Below are 24,297 nucleotides of genomic sequence, written 5' to 3' on the forward strand. Positions count from 1 at the left end.
TGTTCCTCTGTAATTTTCCTGCAGCTCTTTCTTCTTTATTTGTTATTGAACAACCCTGGACCAAGCATCCTTTTGATGCAGACGCTACCCACGTCGGGTTTTTCACTGGAATTTCTCCAGGAGGGTGTGAGCAGCATCACTTTATCAACAAGGATGATGGTAATGGTAACAATAGCAGCCATAACAGTGACACTTAACACTCACTGGCCCCTTGCTATTTGCCCTAAATGCTCTCTGTGTATTAACTGATTCAATTCCCACAACAAGCCTACCACAGATGAGGAAACTAAGGCCTGGAGAGTTCTGTATCTTGCCCACAGTCAGTACCAGGCTGGACTGCTGGGCCAGTAAGTACTAATGGGCCTCTGAGGCCGAGAGTGGTGACCTAGCAGATGGGGGCCGGGTGGGCTCAAGGCAGGAGGCTGTGACCCCACAGCCTCTCAGGGCTCCCAGGCACCCCCATCCCTGACCAGGTGAGAGAAGGAAGGCCTGAGGGTGGGGAGAGGGGATGGGCTCTTGCAAGCAAAGAGGGTGCTGGAGGGGACAGTCCCAGGGTCCCTTCCCGGACACGTACACTGTGTCATGCGCCGATCATCGCTGCTCTGGATGCGGTGGCCGTTGTGGAACCAGCTGATGGTGGGGTAGGGCAGGCCGGTCACCTGGCACTCCAGCATGGCCTCCTTGGCCAGTCCCACGTCCAGGTCCTGCAGCGGCCGCAGGAAGTCAGGCATGGACAGCCGCTCCAGCTCACCCTGCTCCGGCTCCTCAGGGATGGAGGGCATCTTCTCCAGCTTGGAGCTGTAAGAACCACACAGTGGCCCAGGGGCCCGGAGTCATACCTCCTGCCACAGGGCTGGGGCCCCCAGAGGCAGCCCCGGCCGTGGGGCGGGGGTGCCCAGGGTGGTACCTAGGGCCGGTGGCGGCTGTCCGAGGCTCCTCCACGTAAAGCTGGGCCGAGCAGTGGGCCTGGCCATGGGTGTTGGCAGCACTGACCGCATAGAGCCCCTCATCCTCACTGCCCACGTGCGCGATGTGCAGCGAATGCAGGCCCCCATCCTGCCGCAGCCGCACGTTCTCGCTCTCCTCCACGGGGCGGCCTGCGAGGGACGGGGGCAGGCGGCAGCCTCAGCCAGGGGCCCTGCCCTCTGACCCCTGGGAGTTCCCCGCCCCCGACATCTGCGGGGTGGAGGGCCATACCAAAGTGAGTCCAGGTAACGGAGGGGGGCGGGCTCCCGCTGATCTTGCAGTCGAAGCGGGCCGCGCGGCCCTCCAGCACTTCCACATCCTCCAGCAGCCTCGTGAACAGGGGCGCCAGCGAGGGCCGCACGGTCAGCCGGGCACTGCAGGTCAGTTCATCTGGCGGGGAGGGGTCAGCACTGGGGCAGGGAAGGCTGTGGAGCCCTGGCACCCCAACCTGCCAGTCCCGCCCTCGTGCTGGGCAGGTAAAAGGAGCTCGGACAAAAATTGGAGCCTGCGAAGAGCCCAGCCAGGTCCCGGGGCACCAGACTGAGGCCACGGGCAAGATCGAGACGCCGGACCATCTCCAGAGGCTGGTGGGCAGCGAGAGGAGGCAGCAGGCTGCTGGGGCAGTGGGGACACGTGGGAGACAAGGGCATGGCCTGGCTCTCCCCTCCTCACCTTGTCCTACCCACCCAGGGTGAACCTCAGCACAGCTCTAAGAGAAGGGCCTAAAGCCAAGCCCACTCCATCCTCGACACCCCTTCCCCCTACCCTTGGAACTCTCCTCTATGCCCAGGTCGTGCCCACACTCCCTCGCCCCCATCCCAGACCCAGAGCACATGCCCCTGTGCCCCACACTACCACGGCACGCAGGATCTTCTGGGGAAAACAGCAGCCTCTGACGCTGACCTGATCCCTTCCTGCTTATAAAGGCCTCAGTATCCCCTTTAGGTGCACGTCACCACAACCAGATGAGGCATGATCTCAGCTCCTCAAATGAGGACGGGGACCAGGTCAGAGATGTCATTAATAATAATAACAGCAGACATTCATTAGGCACCATCCTTCACCAGGAGCTCAGCTTTGTCCATCCATACATTATCTCATTAGTCCTAGCGCTCCTCCTACGAGGCAGGCATTATCACGATCCCTGTTTACAGCCGAATGGCCTGAAGCTCAGAGAAATGAAGTGACTTGTCCAGTTACGTGGCTGCCATGTGGCAGGGCAGGACCTGGAACCCCCGTCCAGGTGTGGTTGCTACACGTTGGCAGTGGGCTTCCCCAACAGGAACGAGAGTGAACACTGACACCGTGTCAAACACCTGCTTTGTGCTGACTTGATGGAGGCAGATGTACTGCACTCTCTCCCACCCCCACGGCTCTTTTCCCTGGAGATGGAGGCCCATTTTCTGGTCTTATTCGACACCAGCTCCATCGGGGCTCCTTCACTTCCACTCCCCTCCCTCCAGCTCTTGGGAGCCGGCGGCAGCCCTCGGGCCCAAGTGGGCAGTTACCTTTGGCTGTGCTGAGCTTGCAGGTGTAGACGCCGCTGTCGTCCTCATGCACAGAGGTGAGCAGCAGCTTGCATTTGCGGCCATCGAAATGCATCTTGCATTTGAGTAGTGCGGGCTGCAGCAGGCGGCCTCGGCACAGCCAGTCTACCTCCACGTCGGTGGGACCCGCCACCAGGCACTCAAACAGCGCCATCTCCCCGGCCCCCACGTCCACGTCCTGCAGAGGGGCCAGCACGGCCAGGGACCGGCTTTCAGGGTGTGCTGGGTGGGGGAAGCGGCCACAGGGGGCACACACGGAGCAGAGAAACACGGGGCGAGGGAGACACACACGCACATACACAGGGAGACAGACAGACACAGAGAGAGAGATGCATTTTGTTCCTTTGGAGACAGGGAAAGCCCGCCCGCCCAGCAGGCCAAGACAGCAAGGAGCTCCCAGGCCTGGCTTCCGCATGGCCATCCCACCTGGGCCGGAGAGGGGGCACTCAGGGGAAGCGGGAGAGAATCAAGGGCATGGAAACCGAGAGGGCCACATGGGGACAGAGACGGCGGCGGAAAAAGAAGACACAGCACACCAGCTGGGTACAAACTGGACTTTATTTGAACTAAGAAACAGGTATCTCTGAATACGTCCACACCCGCTACAGCAGGCCCCTACTCCTGCGCCAAGCCTGGCTAACTGTCATTCTCAATAGAGCATCCCTGGCCCTGATGGTGAACAAGGGAGCCCCAAAGGGCCCTAAGCCTGCCGCCCAGGGCCAGGCCTCAGCCAGGCCTCCTCATCAGCACAGGGCCCAAGGAAGGGCCTCTGGTTTTTGGTCTCTTGTGAAATAGAAAGGATTGTGCCATTTGAAACCCATTTCCGGAATGGTCAGTGCCCCCTGAGCCCCTTGCCCACAGCCCCCTGCCCCTCTGGTTCCCTCCATCCTACGGACGCCAGGCCACGTCCTCTCCCCCTCTGCCTGACACCACGCCAGCTGGGGGGCATCCTTCCCTGACTGTCACAGACACACAGACAGACAAACAGAAAGACAGACAGGGCCTATAGCAGCGGCAGCACATGCACTCGCTGGGTGCTCCCCTTCGGGGAGAGACTGGGGGGTGGTCTTGATACCCCTCACAGCCGCCTCCCCCTCCTGGCACCCAGTCCGTGGGGGAGCTCCCAGCCTGCCCGACCACGTGTCCGCTTGGGGAGGGAGGGTCCATAGGGGCTCATGGGCTGTCCCAGGACGCTGCGTGGGTGGGGAGGGGAGGGGAGGCTGGGACAGGGTCCGGGCCGGCAGGGTCTGTGGGCAGGAGGCAGTGAAACACAGCGAGGTCCGAGAGGTGCCTGAGACAGGGGCGCGGCTCGGAGGGTAGCGGGGGGAGCGCAGGCGGCCCCCTGAGCTCACTCGCCTGTGTACAGACAAAAACCTCAGTCAGCAAGCGGCAGGTTAGTGCGGCACACGCACACGCAGGCACGCACACGCACGCAGACCTGGCTAGGGCCCCTCTTAAGACTGCCAGGGTGGCATGGCTACTTTCGGCTTCCCCCAGGTCGGCCCTGGGGGGAGGGGGCGGCAGTCAGCCAGGGGCCAGGTCTCCAGGGTTCCTGGGCAGGCAGAGGCCCTGGGCAACCAAGAGAAAGGCATTCCTAGGCGTCAGGAGCACCCCCACAGCCTGGGGGACACTGGGAGGAATCCCAAAGAGAGAAGCACCGAGAGACGTGGGTTAACACAGAAAAGCAAGGCAGAGCCAGGCCCTGGGGGGGGTGGGGGAGTGGGGGGACGGGGAAGGAGCAGGACAGGGAAGGGGGCTGGGCTTGGGGAGGGTGTGAGTGGGAGGAGAGCTAAAGAATTAAGAGATGTAAGAGGTGGCAGCCCCAGACACTGCAGGCATGGGCATGGTCGGTCACTAAGCGCGTGGGGACCGGGGAGGTGACCATGACTCTCAGGGTCCAGGCTCCAACAGGGGGCTGGGGGGCTCCTCAGAGCTGGCCTCTGCCAGGAGGAGGGGGTGGTGGCTGAGTGTGGAGCTGGGGAGAGGGGTTCCTGGCCCTGAACTGCCCACAGGGAAGTGGGGGGGAGTAGAAGGTAAGGCAGACGGCCTGCACTAGGGAGGAAAAGCATCAGCCCCAAGGGTTGCCTGCAGTCCCTGAGGCCTAGAGGCCACCTGCCCTTATGCCCCAACTCCAGGGGCCCAGTCCTCTCCATCTCTTCCCAGCTCTGCTCACCCTGGTGACCCCGGGGTCCCTGCAATGCTCCATGCCTAAGTCACTCCGAGGGCCCCTCCGGACGGGTCCGACTATCAAACACTCCCCACTGCCACCCCCAACCACGGTATCACCCACACAGCGATGGGATGGGTGGAAGAGGCAAGAGAGGAGCAGGGAGTGGGTGTGAGGAAGGGGCCTGGCGAGGTGACCAAGGCCTAGAAGAGTGTGAGATGAGGCCCGCCGGCGACAGGAAGCAGGGTCTCTCCACCTGGCACCAGAGCAGGCGTGATGGAGCGTGGGGAGGGCAGTACTGTGGAGTAAGCTGAGCGCTCAACAATTTGCTGTGTGACCTCGGGCAAACTGCCTCCCCTCTCTGGGTCTCAGCTTACTCACTACAGCATGAGCAGCTGAACCTGGGGACCTCGAAGGCCCTTTCAGTTGTGGCACGCCATTAACTAAGCTTGTGTGAAAATTGGCAACCGGGCAGGGATGAGGCCGGGGCCAGGGTGAGGGTTCGTGGAGAGCATGAGGTACTCACCTCTGACCTCCAGGCGCGCCTCGCACTGTCGAGCGCCATACTCGTTGACCGCCTTGCAGGTGTAGAAGCCCGCATCGCCCCGCTCAGCAGCCAGGATCCGAAGCCGGCACAGCCCATCCTCTGCCTCCTCGGCAAAGCGCCGCTGGTCTGGGCGCACGGGCTGACGGTTTCTCAGCCTGTCGGGAGGGAGAGAACTCAGTCCCCGGGCCTCGTGAGTATGGGGCTGCAGAGCCAAGCAGGCCTCCCACCCCAACATCGTTTGTCCATTCCCCAGATATGTCTCACTGGGCATGGGTACCCCTGAGTTACAGGGCTTGCTTTTCACCCTGACTCGAAATCCCACCACCATGCCCCCCCAGGAACTTCCAGACACCCTCTGCCCACCTGGGTCACTCCCTTCTTGGAACCTAACTGCACTTGTGTGTCCGTGTGTGTGTGTGCTTACTGGCATCCAACTCTTTGTGACCCTATGGACTGTAGCCCACCAGGCTCCTCTGTCCATGGGGTTTTCCAGGCAATTGCAGTTAAGAGTAACACCTTAAGCTATTCAGCTCTTGATAATCCTTAGATTTTGTCTTGTTTTTACTTATGTTAATGGACAGATAGCTTTCTCACTTCCCAAAAGGAATAGGAAATAACTTACAGTGTTAAGAAACCACACTGGGGGAAAAAAAAAAACCACACTGGGGACTAGATAATCATTTAAAATTGAAAAAGAGAACCCAAACCAATAGAAAGCTAAATCAAATGAGTCATCAAATGGCACCTGGGATGAGACCTGCAGCTAAGGCCGAGGTTTAACTCTGGGTGCTGACAGCTCAGAAACAAATTATTAAGTGTGGGCCCAGTGCAGGGCTGGGCACAGGCCTCAGAAAATCACCCTATTGTCAACCACAGGGCTGAGGTTGGGATGGAAGTTGGGAGGCTTCTTCAGGAGTGAGAGGACACCTGGTCATTCATGCCAAGCAGGCAGACAGGAGACCATCTGTTACCCAAACCCCTCGCAGAGGGGAAGCCCTGAGTGAGTGTGAACACCAGGGCAGGGGTGGGGCCACGGTGCACATAGCCTGGGATCCCACTGTGCCTGGGATGATGCCCCTTCAGACAGACTGAGGTCCACAAAGGGTTCACTGCACCCCCACCCTAAGCCAGGCTTCACAGGGCCCAGCCCGGAGTGAGCAAAGCTGGAAGATGGTAGTCAGGGGCTGCTACTCACCAGGAGACCACCGGCTTGGGCTCTCCCAGCACACGGATGCTCATGGTGACATCTTGGCCTTCCCTTACTGACTGGTCCATAAGTGAGACCTGCAGGGGACCCCGAGGTGTCAAATGGGACAGGGCCCAGCTTTGGCTCCTAGCGGCGGGGGGAACCCTGGGTCAGAGGTCTTTTCCACACCAGTCTGACAGAGGCCAACTCTGGATAAGAAGGGTTGATGGGACAAAAAGCCCCAGGCCTTGCTGGAGCCTGGTGTGGTTCCAAGAACAAAGGGCCACACAAAGGAACAGGGAGCTGGGGGCTGGCCTTAGGGGGTCTGACCTTGAAGGTAGGGGGCGCCCTGGAGCCGGTGTCCGAGGAACGGCGATTCTGGCCGGGACTGAGCTTCATGGTGGTGGCTCGGGGCCAGGTCTCCCCAGGTTCTGGGAACTCCTCTGGGGGGCTCAGATACTCCTCGTCAGAGGTGATAGGACTGCTGAAAGGAGATGTAGACCCACCTGGAGAAGAGACAGAGGAGAAACAGTGGCATAGAGAGAGATGTCTGGGAGAAGGGGTGGGTGTGGGCAGGGAGACTGAGATAGCTGGTGGAATAGTCTGGGGTCAAGAACCTGATAAGGTCTGCAAAGTCACAGAGTCCAGGAGCTGCAGTAGCTCTGTAAAGGCCCAGGAGCCAAGGAAGCTCCGTAGGCCAGCCCTGCCCTGACTTCACATCCCGGGGCTCCTACTCACTCGCTGTGTGACCTTGCCCAGGTGTTTCCTGTCCCAGAGCCCTGGACTCGTGATCTGCCAGACACTCCCAGCCCTGACCCTGCTGATCCTCGTGAGTGGGGCAACCATAGGGAATGGCCTGGGGCAAAGAGTTCGGGCCCCAGAGGGGCCGTTCCCGGACCCTGTGGGAGACTTGGGATTCCCCCGGAGCAGGGAACCCGCATTCCCAGCACCCAACTGCAGGCCCCAGTGCAGGTGGTTCATGTCTCTGGACCCCAGAGTGGTACAATCAGGACACCCGTTTCTCGGGTGAGCTGGGCCTGGTGCAGAGGAACACACACCTCGGACAAGCCCCATCCTGACCTCAGTGCCAGGGCCCATGAGGCGGCACTGTCCAGCCAGCCCTTCCCCCACTCCCTTCTCAGCTTCCTGCCCCAGATACCCCAGGGGCACCTGTTGGCCCCAGCCCTGGAGCACAAACCCCTAAACTCTCAGAGGCTGGGAAGGCAGAGTTTTGAGTCATCCACAGAGAAGGGCGGCTCAGGGGAAGAGGAGGGGGCGCCAGCACTGCTTTGGGAGAGGGGTGTCCCCAGGGCCCTGACGCCCTCCCCTGCAACTGGCTAAGGGCCCAGCCTCACTGAGCTGGCTCCAATCCGACTGCCAAATACAGACATGAATCTGCCACAGCCCCCTGGCCCCTCCTCCTGGTCCCCCACCCCAAGCCCCTTTGGCTTCGCCCAGGGGCAGGGCTTGCACCCCAACTTACCCCACGAGACTCTGCACACGGACCCCAGCCGGCACTTGTCCTGAAGGCTCTGTCCTGGCACCAGGCCTCCTGCAGCCTGCCCACTGCCCACTGCCTACCCCTCCAGCTCCCCAGGGAGCCGGAGCCCAGCCTGCCCAGCCCCACTCACTCTGCTGAGGCTCTGCACGAGGTCCGGGGGGAGGGGAAGGAGCCTGGGGAGGGGGAAGGAGGAGGTAGGGGCTGGCCTGGCCGGGACAGGCTGGGTGGCAGGCAGGCAGCTGGCCGGGGGAGGTGGTGCCTGGGCCCTGGAGCGGAGGGGGAGGAGAGGGGAGGGGCAGAGCAGCCTCCCTATTTAGCCACCCTGCTCATTCCCAAGCGGCGGGATCTGCCTTTTCTCTCCCTACGACTTCTGGACCCTGACAAACAAGAAGCCCCCTTAACAGTGTCTCGGCTCAAAGGGTGGGGGGGCACTCAGTCCCCAGCGGAAGATGATAGTGACAGTTGGCTGCAGCAGTCAAGACACCTGCACTGACCCATCTGTCTTGCAGTGTCCACCACAGGAGGTATTGACAGCAAACGGCCCCTATGATGCCCTTTTCCCTGACCAAATGGCCAAGCTCCCTGACGCTGGAATCCACACCACCAAGCCTCAACTGCTAGAGCTGGGCCATACCCAGTCCTCCCTGGTGCTGAGGATGAGAGCTGTCGGGACCCTTGACTTCTACTTGAGGGGACCGGAGTCCCCCCTCTGCCTCCCCAGTCCTGTCACAGCAGGTGTGGCCCCGCAGCGACCGTGGGTTCCTGAGCCTTGCACCCAGCCCCCTCCTCTACAGGCTCTACCAGGGACGGGTCAGCGACATCCCTCATCCTCTCTGCCCACCAGAGCCAACAGGTCAGGAGGACAGAGGCCGCTGCCCACAGTGACCCCCCACCACTAGCACCCGTCTGCACTTGGATGGGCATGGGGCTTGGAGACAGAGCAGCAGAGCAGGGGAGCTGTTGAGGAGAGGTCACATGGTGTTCTCCCGCCTGCAATCACCCCCCGCCCCGCGGCCACATTCCCAAGCTATGACCTGTGTTTCCCAGCACTGCCAGTGAAGAAGGGGGGAGGGCCCACCATTCAGGTTGGCTGTCCTGACATGGAGGTGCAGAGGGAAGTCAGGACGGCACTTGATGAGCATCTGCTCAGGGTTTGACCACTAGTTGATGCCGAGATCACAGGCCTAGGCCCCGGAGGCAGACGTCCCCCTCCCCTCCGTGGAGTCTGGTGACCTCTGGGGTCACCGGCAGGTTGGACAGCACTGAGGCAGCTCAAGTGCCCAAAGAGAGACGTCTTGCAGAGATTAGAGCATGACCAGCAGGGTTTGCAGGGAGCCTGGGACCCCTGGTGGTGGCTGGGGGAATAGCACCTGGGGCATGATTCAGGAATCAACCTGCAATGCAGGAGATTCCGGTTCGATTTCTGGGCCGGGATGATCCGCTGCAGAAGGGGTAGGCTACCCACTCCAGTATTCTTGGGCTTCCCTCGTGGCTCAGCTGGTAAAGAATCTGCCTGCAATGTGGGAGACCTGGGTTCGATCCCTGGGTTGGGAAGATCCCCTGGAGAAGGGAAAGGCTACCCACTCCAGTATTCTGGCCTAGAGAATTCCATGGACTCTATAATCCATGGGGTCGCAAAGAGTTGGACATGACTGAGCGACTTTCACTTTCAAGTCCCTTAGCGGCTTCCTGGGTAGCTTAGCTGGTAAAGAATTTGCCTGCAACTCAGGAGGCCCCGGTTCGATTCCTGGGTTGGGAATTAGGAAGCCCACAATTCGGGGAGCTCTCTCTCTTAAGACCAGTGCATCTCAACATCCCCAGAGGTGTCGCTGGTATAGATACAGTCACAGCCACCTACATGAAAAGCCTCTATATCAGGGCTTCTCAAAGTGGTCCTGAACCACCCATATCAGGACCACCTGACAGCCTATTTAAACTATAGATTTCTGACCTGAAGAATTAAGATTTCCTGAAACAGGAGAAATTTTTTTAAATGGCACGTCCCCAGGGAGATTCTTATGCATAGAAACATTTAGGGACCCCAGGACCCTCAGCAGACGAGGACAACCTGAAGAAGTGAGATCACTGAGTCCCACCTCAGCCGGCCAACAAACTTCAAGGCCAAGCTCCAAACCTTGGAGGACTGGCTTCACTGGCCTCTCACCTGGCACAAGGCCCCTGACTCACGGTGGTGCTTCTCAGAGTTCACCTGGCACCAGAATTGTGTGGAGAGCTCCTTAAACTGCAGTTCGCTGGGCCCCAGCCCCCGAGTTTCTAATGCTGTATGTCTGGCTGGGGCTGTTATCTCCATCTCTAACACATCCCCAAGCTGATACTGATGCTCCCGGTCTGGGGTCCACACCTGGGGGACCACTATTCCATGGTCTCTACTGCCATCCCAACCTCCACTCTCAGGCAGATCCTCATTACCCTTGGCAGATTCGCATCCCACCAAGCCTCTGCATGTGACCTAGGCTTTTCCAGGGGTTTGTGAAAGCTTCTACCCTCACTGCCACTTCTACCACTCCAGCCCTGGCTGTCCAGGAGGGCCTCCAGGTATGACTGGAAGGGCTGGCAGGGGTGAAGACAAGAGTGGTGTCCTCAGGAAACTTCCAGCTGGTTGAGATGACAAACCAGATACACACACGACTATAACAGCAAGCATGAATAAGGTGGCAAGAGTGGGGCTTACTGATAAGGGCCAGATGAATACAGAGAACAGGATGTTACTTGCGGCTCAGGGAAGAAGGGAGAACTGATGGAAGGGTGGTTATTAGAATTCATAGTTTGGTTTAAGTAGGGAAAAGCATTCCTGGCAGAGGAAACCAGCTGAGCAAATGCTCAAAGGCAGAAAGCGTGTGCAGTGAGCTGTAGCTCATCCTTCTGGCTCAAAACTAGGTAAAGAAGAAAGAAGTGGGACGTGACAGTGTCAGTGTCTCTGGCCATCGCGGGGTCATGCTCAGGCCCAGGTGGTCAAGGTCTGCTTCAGGGGTGCGGCCTTCACTCTGAGGGCAAACGGGACCTCTGGGAGGTGCCTGAGGAAGGGGTAAGGTGCCGGAGGCTCACAGCACTGACATATGTGGTCGGGTTGTTCACAGCCCGCTCTTCACACGCACTGTCTCGGGAGGTCCTCTAGAGGCGATTCCTCTAAGTGTCTGCTGGGTAACCCTGCCGTGGAAGTGAGGGGAGGGAGGGCACAGGCTGGCCTGCAGCCGGCAGCGTCCACAGGCGCTGCCAGGAAGTGTCCCCCCTTAGAGAAGGAGAAGGGCTGTGCTGAGAGTGTTTCTGTTTTGGCTTAAAATGGACCTGGGAGTGGAGAGAATTTCACGTGGTCGGCCTGACCTAGCCATGGAAGCGGTTAACTCCCTACCTGGGGCTGCCGCACGTTTAGATAAATTGGCTCTAATGGTGGATGAGGTCCCCATTCTTTTTTTTTCTTTTTTGGCCACACCGCATGGCTTGTGAGATCTTAGTTCTCCGACCAGGGATCGAACCCAGGGCCTTCAGTGGTGAAAGCACGAAGTCCTAACCACTGGACACCCCCTCATTCTTCTGCCAGCTGTGTGTGATGAGTCCCACTCTGCGATAGCAGCTTTTGTGGGCCAACCTGCTTCTGGTAGAGCAGTGTGGGGGTGGGCTGAGTCAGGTCAAGGGACCATACTGCTTGCTTAGATGCTGTCCAAACCGCCAGCAAAGATGGACAAAAGGGCTGTGTGGCACTTCAAGGTCCCATCCATGGGCAGCTGCTGCCTTCCCAAGGAAAAACCTGTGATTCTGCAGCAACAGGCCAAGACCAGAGGCCAGAAGAAGCGGGGGGGAGGGGGGGGGGGCGGGTGTGGATGTTGGTGCCATGATTTCTTCTTCCTTTCCTTTTACACTCATGACCTCCAATAAACCACTTCTTCCCTATTATGATAGTGTTGGTCCTATTAGTGGGACCAGAATGAGCTTTGTTAAGCCTTATCCTCTGGCCCAAATGTCCTTAGCCTAATCATTAGCCCCACAGAGCCTCACAAATCTTGCCAAGGAAAGTAGCCCAGGAGTTACAAAGTGACCCTTGCTTTGTAGACAAGAACACGTGGCTAGCTAGAGCCAAGGTCTCAGCTGAAAAATGCTAGAACCCTAGACTCAAATATAGAAGACCTGTGTTTGAGGGGAGGGCTGAAGGCAGCTGGATGGAGGCCTGGGTGCATGAATCCCCCGTGTCTCCCCTCCTCCTGACCAGAGCCTGCAGTGGGGGAGAGCTGAGTACAGCCACCAGGTACGCAGGGAAACAAAGCAGCATCATAGCGATGGGGAAGGTGGGGACTCAGAGAGGAAGGACAGAGGCCCTCCCCCAGGCTGACCAACCCACAGCGGGCATGGACAGTCTCTGCCCCCCGCCCTAGGAGCTCCAGAGCACAATTTTAACCTTGTGCTTCGAGCCTTGACCCCTTTAGGGTAGCAGAAGTGGGGATGGTACAGTGCAGTGATTAGGAGGACAAACTTGGGAGACCCAGGGACAGAGCTTCAAATCATGATCTGGCCTCCGCTCCTAGAGCTGAGCACCCAACAGGGTAGCCACCCGCTGGCTGAGACAATTTCAGTTCACTTTAACTAACATGAAATAAAACAAAAAAGTCAGCTCTTCGGTCACACTGGCCACCTTTCATGTCCTCAACAGCCACCTATAGTTAGTGGCTACATTATTAGAGCAAGTAAGAACGTTTCTATCATCACAGGAAGTTCTATGATCAGTGATGCTCTGGAGCAATTTGCTAAGGCTTCCCAAGTCTCTGTTTCCTCATCTGTAACATGGTCATGACAAACTGAGACAGTGTGCTGAAAAGCAGAGACATTACTCTGCTGACAAAGGTCCATATATAGTCAAGGCCATGGTCTTCCCAACTCATGTTGAGAGTTGGACCGTAAAGAAGGCGGAAAGCAGAACAGATGCCTTCGAACTATGGTCCTGGAGAAGACTCCTGAGGGTCCCTTGGACAGCAAGGAGATCTAATCAGTCAGTCTTACGAGAACTCAACCCTGCACTCATTCAAAGGACTGATGCTGAAGTTGAAACTCCATTATTTTGGTCATTTAATGTGAACAGCTGACTCACTGGAAAAGTCCCTGATGCTGGGAAAGACTGCGGGCAGAAGGAGAAGAGGGCGTCAGAGGATGAGATGGCTGGATGGCATCACCAATGCAATGGACATGAACTTGGGCAAACTCTGGGAGATGGTGAGAGACAGAAAGGCCTGGCGTGCTGCAGTCCATGGGGTCGGAAAGAGTCAGACATGACTAGGCAACTGAACAACAACAATGACAGGGGCATAGTAATAAAGCCTACCTCCCAGGGTGGGATTACATGTGAGAACCTAATCAACACCTGGTACACATAAAAAGCAGAGACATCACTTTGCTGACAAAGGTCTGTATAGTCAAAGCTATGGTTTTTCCAGTAGTCATGTATGGATGTGAGAGTTGGACCATAAACAAGGCTGAGCACCGAAGAATTGATGCTTTCAAACTGTGGTGCTTGAGAAGACTCGAAGAGTCCCTTGCACAGCAAGGAGATCCAACCAGTCAATCCTAAAGGAAATCAACCCTGAATATTCATTGGAAGGACTGATGCTGAAGCTGAAGCTCCAGTTCTTTGGCCACCTGATTCAAAGAGCCGACTCACTGGAAAAGACCCTGATGGTGGGAAAGACTGAGGGCAGGAGGAGAAGTGGGTGACAGAGGATGAGATGGTTGCATGGCATCATCGACTCAATGGACGTGAGTTTGAACAAACTCCAGGAGACAGGGAAGGACAGGGAAGCCTGGCATGCTGCAGTCTATGGGGTTGCAAACAGTTGGCTACAACTCACTAACTGAACAACAATAATATGTTACCTTATTCTGCCATCCATGCTAAGTTTATTTGTTTCATGGGTGAGTATTTCCATTGCTCTAAATCACCTGTTGTTTCTAACATTCTGAAGCAGATTACAGATGCTCAATAAAGGCTGCTGCCCTTGTGCTAACTCTGTCACTTTACCCTTTCATCATCCCGTCTATAAAGCGGCAATGTTACTCCCTGAGATGTCCCTCTCCAAGGGGTATATGTGGTGGGATGCAGCTTAAGTGAAGGGAGAAATGTGAAAGTTTGGAAAAAAGTATCTGGCACTCTCCAAACACAAGAAACTGCTCAGAGACATGAAGTACTTGGCACCCAGTTGGTGCTCAGTAAATGCGTGTTTGATGGATGCGGGCAGCATTGAGAATGCTTAGCTTCAGTCAGGCACACCTCCCACACACCCCCACCACTCGCCCCCCACCCCCAACACACACCCCTTGGGAGCATGATTGGGTCTCCACAGAGTTATCCAGTGGGGTAGGGCGGTTGGGGAGGGAACCAGGGCTGGGGTGGGGCTGCAGAGGCAGCGAGGGCAGGCTCTGCCCTGCAAATCCAGCACCCAGGGAACTCTGTTCTTCAGTTATCCCATCCCGAAGTTCCCAGCCAGGAACTGAGATCTGTTGGATCTCAAAAGTTTGTCCTGTTGGAGGGGGGGATCCCCAAGAGGGCACTGGGCAGCCATCCCTGGTGACCAAGGGGGAGCAAAAAGAAGCAAGAAAAAGGAAGGTGGTTCCGAGAGGCCTCTTCCTACAAGACACCCTACCTTCCCTCCCTCAACCCACTCCCACACTGCCTGACACCCTACCCTTGCCCCACCCCCTCCATCCCCACAGACTCAAGGCCTGGGACCCCCTCCTTTGCCAAATGTCTGTGCCACCCACAGGTTCCGCCCATCCCTGCTGCTCTCTAGGTCCACTGGCCCCTGTCCAGCTGCTCTGGACCAAACAGCGCCTTGTAGGGTAAGAAAATCTGCTTTCTCCACGACAGCCACGTCTAGACTCACGTGCTTGTCCCTCAAGCCTGGGGGCCCTCCAGCCGGCCTGGCTTATGGGAACTGCTCCTTGGCCAGTGTCTGGTGCAGCTGACTAATGTGATGAAGCCTTCTGGCTCCCCAGGCTGGAGGAGACACAGAGATGCTGTGGCAGGCTGAAGACCCAGGGACTGGGAAATACAGAGGGGCTGTGGGCTGCAGGCCTGGGGAGGGCAGGGAAGGAGTCCCCAAGGCACAGATAGGCTGAAGGAAGGGCAGAAAAGGAAGAGGCAGTTTCCTGGGAGCCTTCTGGAAACCCATGTTCCTGTGCTCAACGTCACCCCTTAATAATGCTAACAACTAACATTTGTCTACAGCTTTACAGTTCATAAAGCTCATTCACACATTTGCTTTCGTTCGTGAGGCTGGTATAATTATCTCTGGTTTACAAACAAGGAAACTAAAGTACAGGGAGGTTCAGTGTGGTGAACGCAGAACTCCCAGTCAAGTGCTGACAGTTACCCCAAGCCTCCTTCCCAACCTTAAAAGGCTTTCAAATGGCCCTGAGCCAGTATTGGGGCAAACCGCACCCCCACCCCCCCCCCACCACGCACAAACAACCCTCGGCCAAATCTCAGCCCAAGCCAGGTATTGACCGGAGTCCTGGAGCCAGGCCTGGGCCCCCTAAGGGGAGCAGGGAGCTGAGTCAGAAGCCAGATCCCGGAGGTGATGGAAGGATGGAAGCATGCAGTGGAGGGATGGGTATGATTCAGCGTGGTGGGAGGGGTGAGCAGCAGGAGAATACCTAACACGTGGGCTCCTGGGAGGGGGATGTGAGCTAAGGAAGAGGCAGGCCTGCAGGCCTGCAAAGCCAGACAGGTGCCACCCAAAGGACCTAATGCAGGACTGGGACGCAGGTCAGACACCGCCAAGAACTCCCTAATCTCTCTAATCGTGAAGGTGCTGAGGACCCAGGACCACAGCAAAATGGGCTCTGTAATCTTGTCTCTGGCAGAACTGAGTGAAAGTGAAGGACAGAACAAGGCGTACTACTCCCCGTCCAGGCACGCCCAGCCCCTCCCCCGACCCGTCTAATTCCCAGGCTCCTTCAGGGCTCTGATGTCTCTCAGTCCAGGCTCTCAGAACACCAAGAGACCGCTTGGCCAGTCTAGGGACCAGGTTCATCTACCCTGCACTGTCCTCTATCCCAGGTCCACTAGGTTGATTACCCAGTGGTAATCTCCTTAATGAACTTCCCTGCTGGCTCAGATGGTACAGTGTCTGCCTACAATGCAGGAGACTCAGATTCAATCCCTGGGTCAGGAAGATCTCCTGGAGAAGGAAATGGCAACCCACTCCAGTATTCTTGCCTAGAAAATCCCACTGATGGAGGAGCCTGGTAGGCTACAGTCCATGTGCGACTTTTCCTTTTGAAACACTCCCTACCCTCTCTCATCTCCCCACCCCACCCCACCCCCCCACTGCCCAGGGCCAGCACTCTGTCAGCCCAGCAACCTGAATGACTTGAACTGGCCATGCACACCGACACCACTCCTCAACCTGAAAGAAACCGGGCTCAAATCCAAAGGAAGTAGTCTGACACCAAGAAAGGACTTTCATAAAAATAGAAAATGAGGCAGCCTCAGCTACGTCCCAAGAGGTACTCTCAGATGCATCTTCTTTTGGGCTCTGGGTTCAACTGAAGGAGCAAGGGAGCAGAGGAAGGCTGTGGCACTTAAAAGCATCTGTTTTTACAGGAGGTGGGAATCAGGGTGGCCATTCTAGAAAGGAAATGACCTCAGAAGACTCCTGATGGCTTTTAAACCCTTTGAGCTGGGAGATTCTTTATCTCTGAGACTCAAGGATAATTTGCTTTCCCCACAGAACCCAGTTCAGGGACACGCCATGGGAGGAGGGCATTTAGAGGATGTCGAAAGACACACTTCAGTGACTTCATGAACTGGCCTCTCTGGCATGTGCCTTGGGAATTTGGCCACTGCCTTGGGGCCAGGGCCATTTAAAATGCTTCCACTAGAGCAGCCAACACAGGAGAATGGACTAGAATGCACACTGGTTGAGAGCCCAAGCACCAGGCTAGGAGTGGGAAGGGTCACTGCTCACCCCGCCCAGCCCCGGGGCCCGCGGGCTCCCTACCAGGTCTCACGGCCAGCGTGGCAGCACAGCGGGCCTGGCCCAGCTCGTTGGTGGCAGTGGCTGCATAGCTCCCGGCATCGGCGGCCCGGGCCTCCCGGAGCAGCAGGGTATGCCGCTCGCCTTCTGCCCGGATGAGAAGGCGGCCATCACTGCGCAGCGGGGACCCATCCTTCTGCCAGGACACTGTGGGGAAGCAGCGGGGTGACCAGGTTGTCCTTGCCCACAGGGGCCCACTGGGGCCAATCTCCCCCCACCCCACCCCACACAGGGCCCACAGCACTCCTCTCCCCACCCCAGGGAATCCCGAGGACTGGCCCCTCAGTCACAAAAATCCAGGCCCACCTTCCCCTCTCTCCAGGGACTGTGACCCCCTAACACACACACACACACACACGAGACACAGTAGTCCAGCACACACACACACACACACACACGAGACACAGTAGTCCAGCCAGCCCCATGGAATGGATGATCTCCCCATCTGGCCCCCGTACCCCCTCCCCCCAAGGACTGGGGTGGGAGGCAGGGACGGGGGAGTCTCCCCTCCTTCTCTCAGTCTTAACCTGAGCCCAGGCCTAGCGCTCACCTTGGGGCGGGGGGTTGGCGGTGACAATACACTTGAGCAGCACGTCCACCCCCGGGGCCACCGCTGCATCTTGCAGGGGGATCTCAAACACGGGGGCCTCCAGGGGCTCTTCTCCAGCAGACACGTAGGAGTCATCCGAAGACTCTGCCGGACACGTGGGCGAGAGGGTGAGGGGACACGTCCCTGTGGGGATGACTCAGGGGAGAGGGGGCAAACCCAGAGAGAGGGCCTTCTGGAAGGCAAGGGCTGGAGAGCAAAGGGTCTCTCTCCCGAACCTCCTGAGGCAGGGGAGAAAGGAAAACAGAAGGGAGTTCTCAAACAGAACAGGGCGGCGAGACTCTATGGCGGTTTGGCTACTTAATTTTAGCCACAGTTAGGGGGCCGGTTTCTGGAGGACGACAGGAACTGTGCCGTGTGTGTCTTTACACAAATCAGTCATCAACAATCGTAGATCAGGCCCTGTGCAAGGTGCTTTGAGGGGCACATGACTTCATAAGCTTCCACACAGAGAACAAGCCAATAGCAACCCAAGACCTAAGCAATGCTAGTGTGACAGGGCAATGTGGGGTAAACTGTCAAACTAATGAAGCCACTGGATTAAAAATGGGAGCAGCAGGTGCTTCCGGTAGCCAGGAGAGGCCTCATGAAGGTCAGCTTTGACTGTCCATTCACCAAACTGTAAGACTGCACTCACTGCTTACTCTGTATGGGTACCAGGGACACAGCAGGAAATAAGAGGCAGTCCCTGCTTACAGGAAGCTCGAACACACGAAGAGACCATAAAACTCCACGGTCGTGACTCTCTCTGGGTATCTTCTAATTCTGACATCCTATAAGCTAGATAACGGGCTTCCCAGATGGCGATAGTGATAAAGAACCCGCCTGCTAATGCAGGAGAACCAAAAGACGCCGGTTCAATCCCTGGGTTGGGAAGATTCCCTGGAGAAGAAAATGGCAACCCACTCCAGTATTCTTGCTGGAAAATCCCATGGACAGAGAAGCCTGGGCAGGCTACAGTACATGGGGTCGCAAAGAGTCGGACATGACTAAAGTGACTTAACACAATACACGAGCTAGACAACACACAGTGTCTGCAGCCAAAAGAGCCATGAAGATCTCAGTTATGCTCTTTTCTAGCTACAAAACCTTGGACAAATTAGATAATCTCTGTGCCTCAGTTTTATCTGTAAAATGGAGCTGAAAAATAACACCCAACATCCTAGAGAACTGGCATGTAGATTAAAATAAAGTAACACACCCAGTTCACACAACGCCTGGAACACGGCTGTGGACACGCAATAACGTGGCTAACAGAACGATGAACAGGTGCTTAATCATCTGTAAAGGTTTTGAGACAATAATATGAAAATGAAGAATAATGTGATGAAAAAAAGGGGGGAGATAAGTGCACTGAAAAGAGACACCGACAATGTGTCTTAAGTGCAAAGGGTAGACATTATCTGGCCTAGGAAAACAGCAGAGGCAGGAGTGAGCTGAGGATGGCTTCCGCAGTCTTGCACCAGAAGTGGCCCCAAGTTGATGTTCAGTTGAGCAGAGTTAGGGGCAGAGGCATTTGGGGTACTGGCCACCATCCACAGGAGTGTGAGACAACACACTGGTTGGCATGTGATCACAGTCAGCTCAGCCACGCAGGGACTCAAAAGATAGGAGAGATGAGGCTAGAAGGGAGGCTGGGTGAGATCTTAGTAGCCCTGATGGGTCAGGTGATTTGTGGGGAGGAGAAGATTAATACTGAGAGCTGGCTGGCCCTAAGCTCAACAGTAAGAGGGACACGACCAATTATTTACCGAGATGGACTTTGGTCTCTTCCCCCACAGACCAGTGGGGGTGTGGAGGGTTTCCCCCCACCATTAGATCCTTGAACCAACAGCTCAGCAGGCCACTGGACCCAAGAAACATTATAGAAGGCATGGGGCATGGGATCTCTGCCCACATCTCGGCTCCGCCCAGCCTCCATCAAAACATTCTTCACTCTCACCATCGGACAGGTCATACACAAGGGGCCTTCAACAATCTTTCACTCAAACTGGAACCTGGGACCATGCCTTTCTTCTGAAACCACACCCTCGCAACTGCCTAGCAGTCTCGCTCTTTCCAGACATGCTCCCACCCAGGTCTCAGTCAGCACCTTCTCTACCCTCCCCGAAGCCTTACCGAGCTCAGGCGAGGTGGGCCGGGCCCGGCGACCTCTGCCCTGGCTGCGGGCCCCTCGGCGGTCCCAGGCCCCCCAAGGACCGTCCTCCTCCGGCCCTCTGCGCAGCCTCTTCTCGGCCTCGGGCCCCGCCCTGTTCTTCTCCAAGGTCTGGGGTACAGCAGCGCCCTCCTGGCCCGGCGTGGCCCAGGGCAGGAAGCGCACGGCCTGCGGCGGGGGCTCCCGCTTCCGACCCGGGGGAGCTTTCGTCCTGGTCTCGGGGGGCTCGGAGGTGGGGGGTGGCACCGGGCTCCGGCACTCCTGGATGGCTCTGCTCCGGGTCAGCGGGAACTGGTCCCGGCGCCTAACCTCCTGCTGCGGGCCTTCCCCCGGCTCAGTCCTGCCCGCTGGCCCGCGGCCCCGGGGCCTCCCTGGCTCATCCCCAGGCTTTTCCGCGACGCTCGCAGGGGGCGGCTGGGCGGCGGCGGGGCTCAAGGCCCGCGGGGTCTTGGGGGTGGAGGGCTGGGAGAAGAGCGGCGGCTCGCCGGGCTCTCGGGGGGACGGGGCGCGCTGCAGCGTGGCGCGCAGGGACTCGTGAGAACGCACCAGCTCCTCCCGCGACGTGGAGCGGCGGATGCGGCCCAGCTCCTGGGCGAAGCGCAGCTCGAGGTCGGACGCCGGGCTGCGCTGACGCGTGCGCTCGTCCAGCGAGGCCGCCTTCTGCTGGAATAGGCGGCGGCGCTCGGCCACGCTGCCCGCCGGCGCCCGCAGCTCCTCCTGCGAGGCCCCGGGCGTGCCCCACGGCCCGCCGCCCTCGGACTTGGGCTGCTCCAGGGAACGGGCCTTGCGCAGGGGCACCCAGGGCCGCAGGGGCGCCGGCGGCGAGTCGCTGCGCTCCAGGCTGCGCCGGCGCTCCTCGAAGAACTGCAGCTTGTCCAGGATGCGGGAGCCAGCGCGCACCAGCCTCGGGGAGCGCCCCAGCGCCGACTGGCGGCCCGAGGCCTCGCTCAGGGGCGTCTGGGGCCGGGACTCCGCCGTGCCCGCTAGCGAGGGCCCGGATGACTTGGACTTTTTCCCTCGCTTCTCTTCGGCGGTGGCGTCCTCGGGCGGCACCGGCTCCCGAGAGCGCCGGTGGGGCGGCGTGGGGGTGGTCAGGGGCTGGCCGCCGGGTCCCGGCGGGGGCCGCTTACCCACCCGAGGGGACGGTGGGGGCAGCAGCGCGGATTTGGAGGGGGGCGGCAGGGCTGGGCGACGGGGGGCTTCGCTGGCGGGCTGAGGCTGAAGGTCAGGCTCCTCCTTGTGCGGTCCGCTCTGAGGGACACTGCTGCGGGACCAAGACGAAGAGGGGCAGGAGATTCAGGGGGCCTTCCCTCCTAGACCTTCGGGTCGTGACAGGAATCGGGCGGTGGGCATGCTGGAAAGGCTTGGGGGTGACATCGGCCAGCCCCTCCCCCGCCCCCCCCCCCCCCCCAGAGGAAGGCACAGCCAGAGCAGGTGCTGGGGAGAGGCTGGCGGCTCTGGCCCCGGAAGATTGGGCTGGTGGCTGGGTCCAGGAACAGACTCAGTCCCAGGGGCTCTGGCCAGCCCCCTCTCCCCCGCCCCAGAAGCTGGGAAAGAGCAGAAACAGAAACTGAGTGGTGGGGGGAAATAAAAGGATGAGGCTGAAGACCCAAAAGATGAAGTGGGCAGGGAAGGCGGAAGGGTGGGATAGGGCGGGGCCCTCTCAGGAATTCAGCCTCCCACTCATTCCTGCCCCCAGCTGGCCCCCACAGCCCTGCCCTTCCTCAGCTGGGCATACCCCTTCACTGTGCCCCAGGAAGAACAGACACATGCCTTCCAGGAGCAGTGCCCTCATCCCCGGGATTGCCTAGCACCTCCTCAGACCTGAGCCCCCACCACTGCTGACAGCAGGTGACAGCTGAGGTCCCTGGAGTTGGAGACGAGGGCACCCAGGTTCCCTTGCCCTTTGATCAATCTGCCCCCGGTACAAGGCCTTTGACTTTGTCCTGCCCCTGGGAAAGTTACCTCGAGTCCTTGGAAACCACCCCCTGAGAAACACAGAAGCTCCCCAAAGGGGTATGCTCAGGAATAACTCAGCTCCAAAATAACTACTGCGTGGGCCTGAACAGTGGGTGTGGGAGAAGAGGAGGAAGGAAGGAGCTGGGCAGCCCCAGACTGCCCCTTTCACCTCCAGAACTTTGATGCCCAAGAGCTGGGCCTCAGTTTCCCCCATCTGGACTCTTGGGGGCACACTAAACATAGAGATTAGCAAGAAAAGGAATTGGAGATATTAGCGTCCTACCTAACACATTAGAGAGAGCTTAATAAAAACTTATGAAATGGCTCATTGAGTACTTATTGTGTGTCAGGCATGTACTGAATGCTTAAAATGCATTGAGTCATTTAATCCTCACAACAATCCTTTGCGACAAGGACTGTTATTATCTCCATTTACAGATGAAGAAACTGAGGTTTAGAGAGGTGAGGTGCCTTACCAAGGTAACACAGCTAGGAAATAGTTGGTGCTAGATTGAAACCCCAGTGGTCTGGCTTCTAAGCCCTTGTTCCCTCCAAAATGTCTAGGATTCTGGGGGCACAGAGAGGGAAGAAATAGTATGGTATTGGCCATGAGCATAAATTCTCCGGTGCCTGAGTGTCAGGCTACCTGGATCAGCCACCTACACAGCAAACCTCACCTCCAGCAGGGTGTGGGGTGGGGGTGGGGGGCATGCAATCTAGAGTGCCCTAGGGAGAAAAACCTCAACCAGCCACCTGCAGGGAGGCAGAGTCTACTCTGGGGGAGGGACAGCAGAGGCCCTGAGGAATGGCCTGTGGGAACTGGGTGAGGCAGGGAGAGAAATTGGGGACAGCGGAGGAGATCTCTTGCTGGCAGTTTCAAGCTCCAGGCCAGCCTGTGTACCACAGACATCACTAAGGAAATGGGTTCCTCGGAAGTTGCCATAGCAACTCCAGGCTCCGGCTGGGGCCTGGCAAAGAAAGGCAGGGAAGGAAAAGGCAAGTCCAGGGCATGGGAGCGCCTGGTTAATGCCAGCCAGATAAAGCAAGGGCGCCTCCTCTGCACCTGCCCCCAGACCTCTTCCCTGCCTACCACCAGCCACCTCAGCCACCCGCAAAAAGGCCTCCCCCCACCAGGCTCTTTATTTCTCCTCCATGGTGGTACCTCCCCCCCACACACCCATACCCATCACAAATCAGGTCCCCCTCAGCTCCCCAAATGCCCCCTGATAACCTCTCTCATCAGCCACTCCCCTCTTCTACCATAGCACTCCCTTCTGTATCTGCCAGTCCCACATCTCCAAAACCGGCTCCAACGCCTCACTGCCAACACCTCGGCGCCTCACCATGGCCTCCCAGGACCACCTTCAACCCCACCCTGAGGCGTCTCCCACATAGGGTCCTCACATGCCCCCACCTCTATCACTCCGAGCCCTCTGCCTCCAGCCTAGCCCCCCCAGCCCCCAATCTCCATCCCACCCTGCCCCAGCCCCCTGCCGCCCACACACTTCACATCCCCTGCTCTCCCAGGCCCCTGGCCCCAACAACCCCCTGACCACCTCGCTCTCTTCTGTCTCCTGGTTGTGCTGTCGCTCGCTCCCTCCTGCTCTCCCGGGAGCTGCCGTGCAGAAAGGTTCCGTTCCTCCCAGAAAAAGGCCCACATGGGAACAGGAATGTGCAGAGATGAAAAGGCAGCAGCTGCTGAGACAGCAGGCACGGAGGGGCCCCTGGGGGGGGGGGGGAGTGGGGATCCTGGGGACAACTGGAGCCTGAATGGGTGAGGCGGGAGAGGGCCCCCGGGAGAGTGGAAATCTTGCAGGAGATAAGGAAGGGAGAGAGGGGTCCACGAGACCATGGAGATGACACAGTGAGCCAGGACAGGTGGGAGCGGGAGCATGTGGGTGGTGATGGAACAGGAGGAGGATGGCGCTGTGTGGGAAGACAGAGTGGGCAGCTGGGGCCAGGAGAGGAAGCAATGGGGGGGTGGAGAAGTGCACAGAGGGATGGATGGTGCAGGGGACGTGGGGCGTGGACGCTGACGGACGGTGAGGGGCAGTGAGGGACGGCATGGTGAGGTGGGATAGTGAAGGGCCCAGGTAAGGCCGTTACTTACACGTGGATCGAGAGCGCCCGTCCTCTGTACAGGCTGAATGCGCTGCCGTACAGGTCACTGGCCACCGAAAGGCTATCCTCTGACCCCCAGCTTGCGCCCACCAGATTAGCTCGAGACGCCCGTACCAGCGGCTCCACCCCCAGGTGCCGTGGCCCGGCCCCGGTTGCCTGTGCTTGCCTTGGGCTGCCCGGGAGGCGGCGGGTGCCAGCCCTGCTGCCCGCTTCCTGCTCCAGGACCGTCTGCCCGCTGCCCCACCAGCTCACTTGCTCCTCTGAGGTGCCTGTCACGGAGGTCGGGGGTGTGTCCAGGGAGGTGCCCACCAGGGTATCAGAGCCCCCTAGGGAGAGGAACACGGTGAAGCCAGGCACCTTTGGAGGGAAGGCCACCTGCTGGCTCTGTGTGCACCCCAGAGAGCTCACCCGTGGGGGTGCTGAAGGCCCCGTCATCCCGAAGCTCCAGGCGCTGGGTCCCCTGCACGTCGCTGATGTCATCCTCGCCCGTCTCCGAGTCT

At 58.4% G+C, this 24,297-nt stretch overlaps 1 protein-coding gene across 16 annotated transcripts in view; it reads right to left on the minus strand.

The window, feature by feature from the left end:
- SPEG (striated muscle enriched protein kinase) overlaps positions 1-24,297 on the minus strand; it is a 60,761-nt gene that overhangs the window by 24,501 nt on the left and 11,963 nt on the right. For 6 of the 16 annotated variants that reach the window (XM_043909928.1, XM_043909934.1, XM_043909937.1 and 3 more), the window contains 12 exons: positions 24,206-24,295; positions 23,787-24,123; positions 19,681-20,981; positions 17,506-17,649; positions 16,920-17,102; positions 6,744-6,919; positions 6,423-6,511; positions 5,207-5,382; positions 2,475-2,735; positions 1,198-1,356; positions 908-1,097; positions 575-798 (listed from right to left, as the gene is read on the minus strand). In XM_043909928.1, the coding sequence (XP_043765863.1) occupies positions 575-798; positions 908-1,097; positions 1,198-1,356; positions 2,475-2,735; positions 5,207-5,382; positions 6,423-6,511; positions 6,744-6,919; positions 16,920-17,102; positions 17,506-17,649; positions 19,681-20,981; positions 23,787-24,123; positions 24,206-24,295 (3,330 nt within the window). Of the gene's footprint in view, positions 1-574; positions 799-907; positions 1,098-1,197; positions 1,357-2,474; positions 2,736-3,053; positions 3,870-5,206; positions 5,383-6,422; positions 6,512-6,743; positions 6,920-7,471; positions 7,804-7,896; positions 9,333-16,919; positions 17,103-17,505; positions 17,650-19,680; positions 20,982-23,232; positions 24,124-24,154; positions 24,296-24,297 lie in introns of those variants that run through there. The other 10 variants (XM_043909936.1, XM_043909933.1, XM_043909930.1 and 7 more) reach the window with 8 other exon arrangements.

Source organism: Cervus elaphus, chromosome 8 (assembly GCF_910594005.1).
Source record: "Cervus elaphus chromosome 8, mCerEla1.1, whole genome shotgun sequence".
In the NCBI taxonomy this organism is placed as follows: Eukaryota; Metazoa; Chordata; class Mammalia; order Artiodactyla; family Cervidae; genus Cervus; species Cervus elaphus.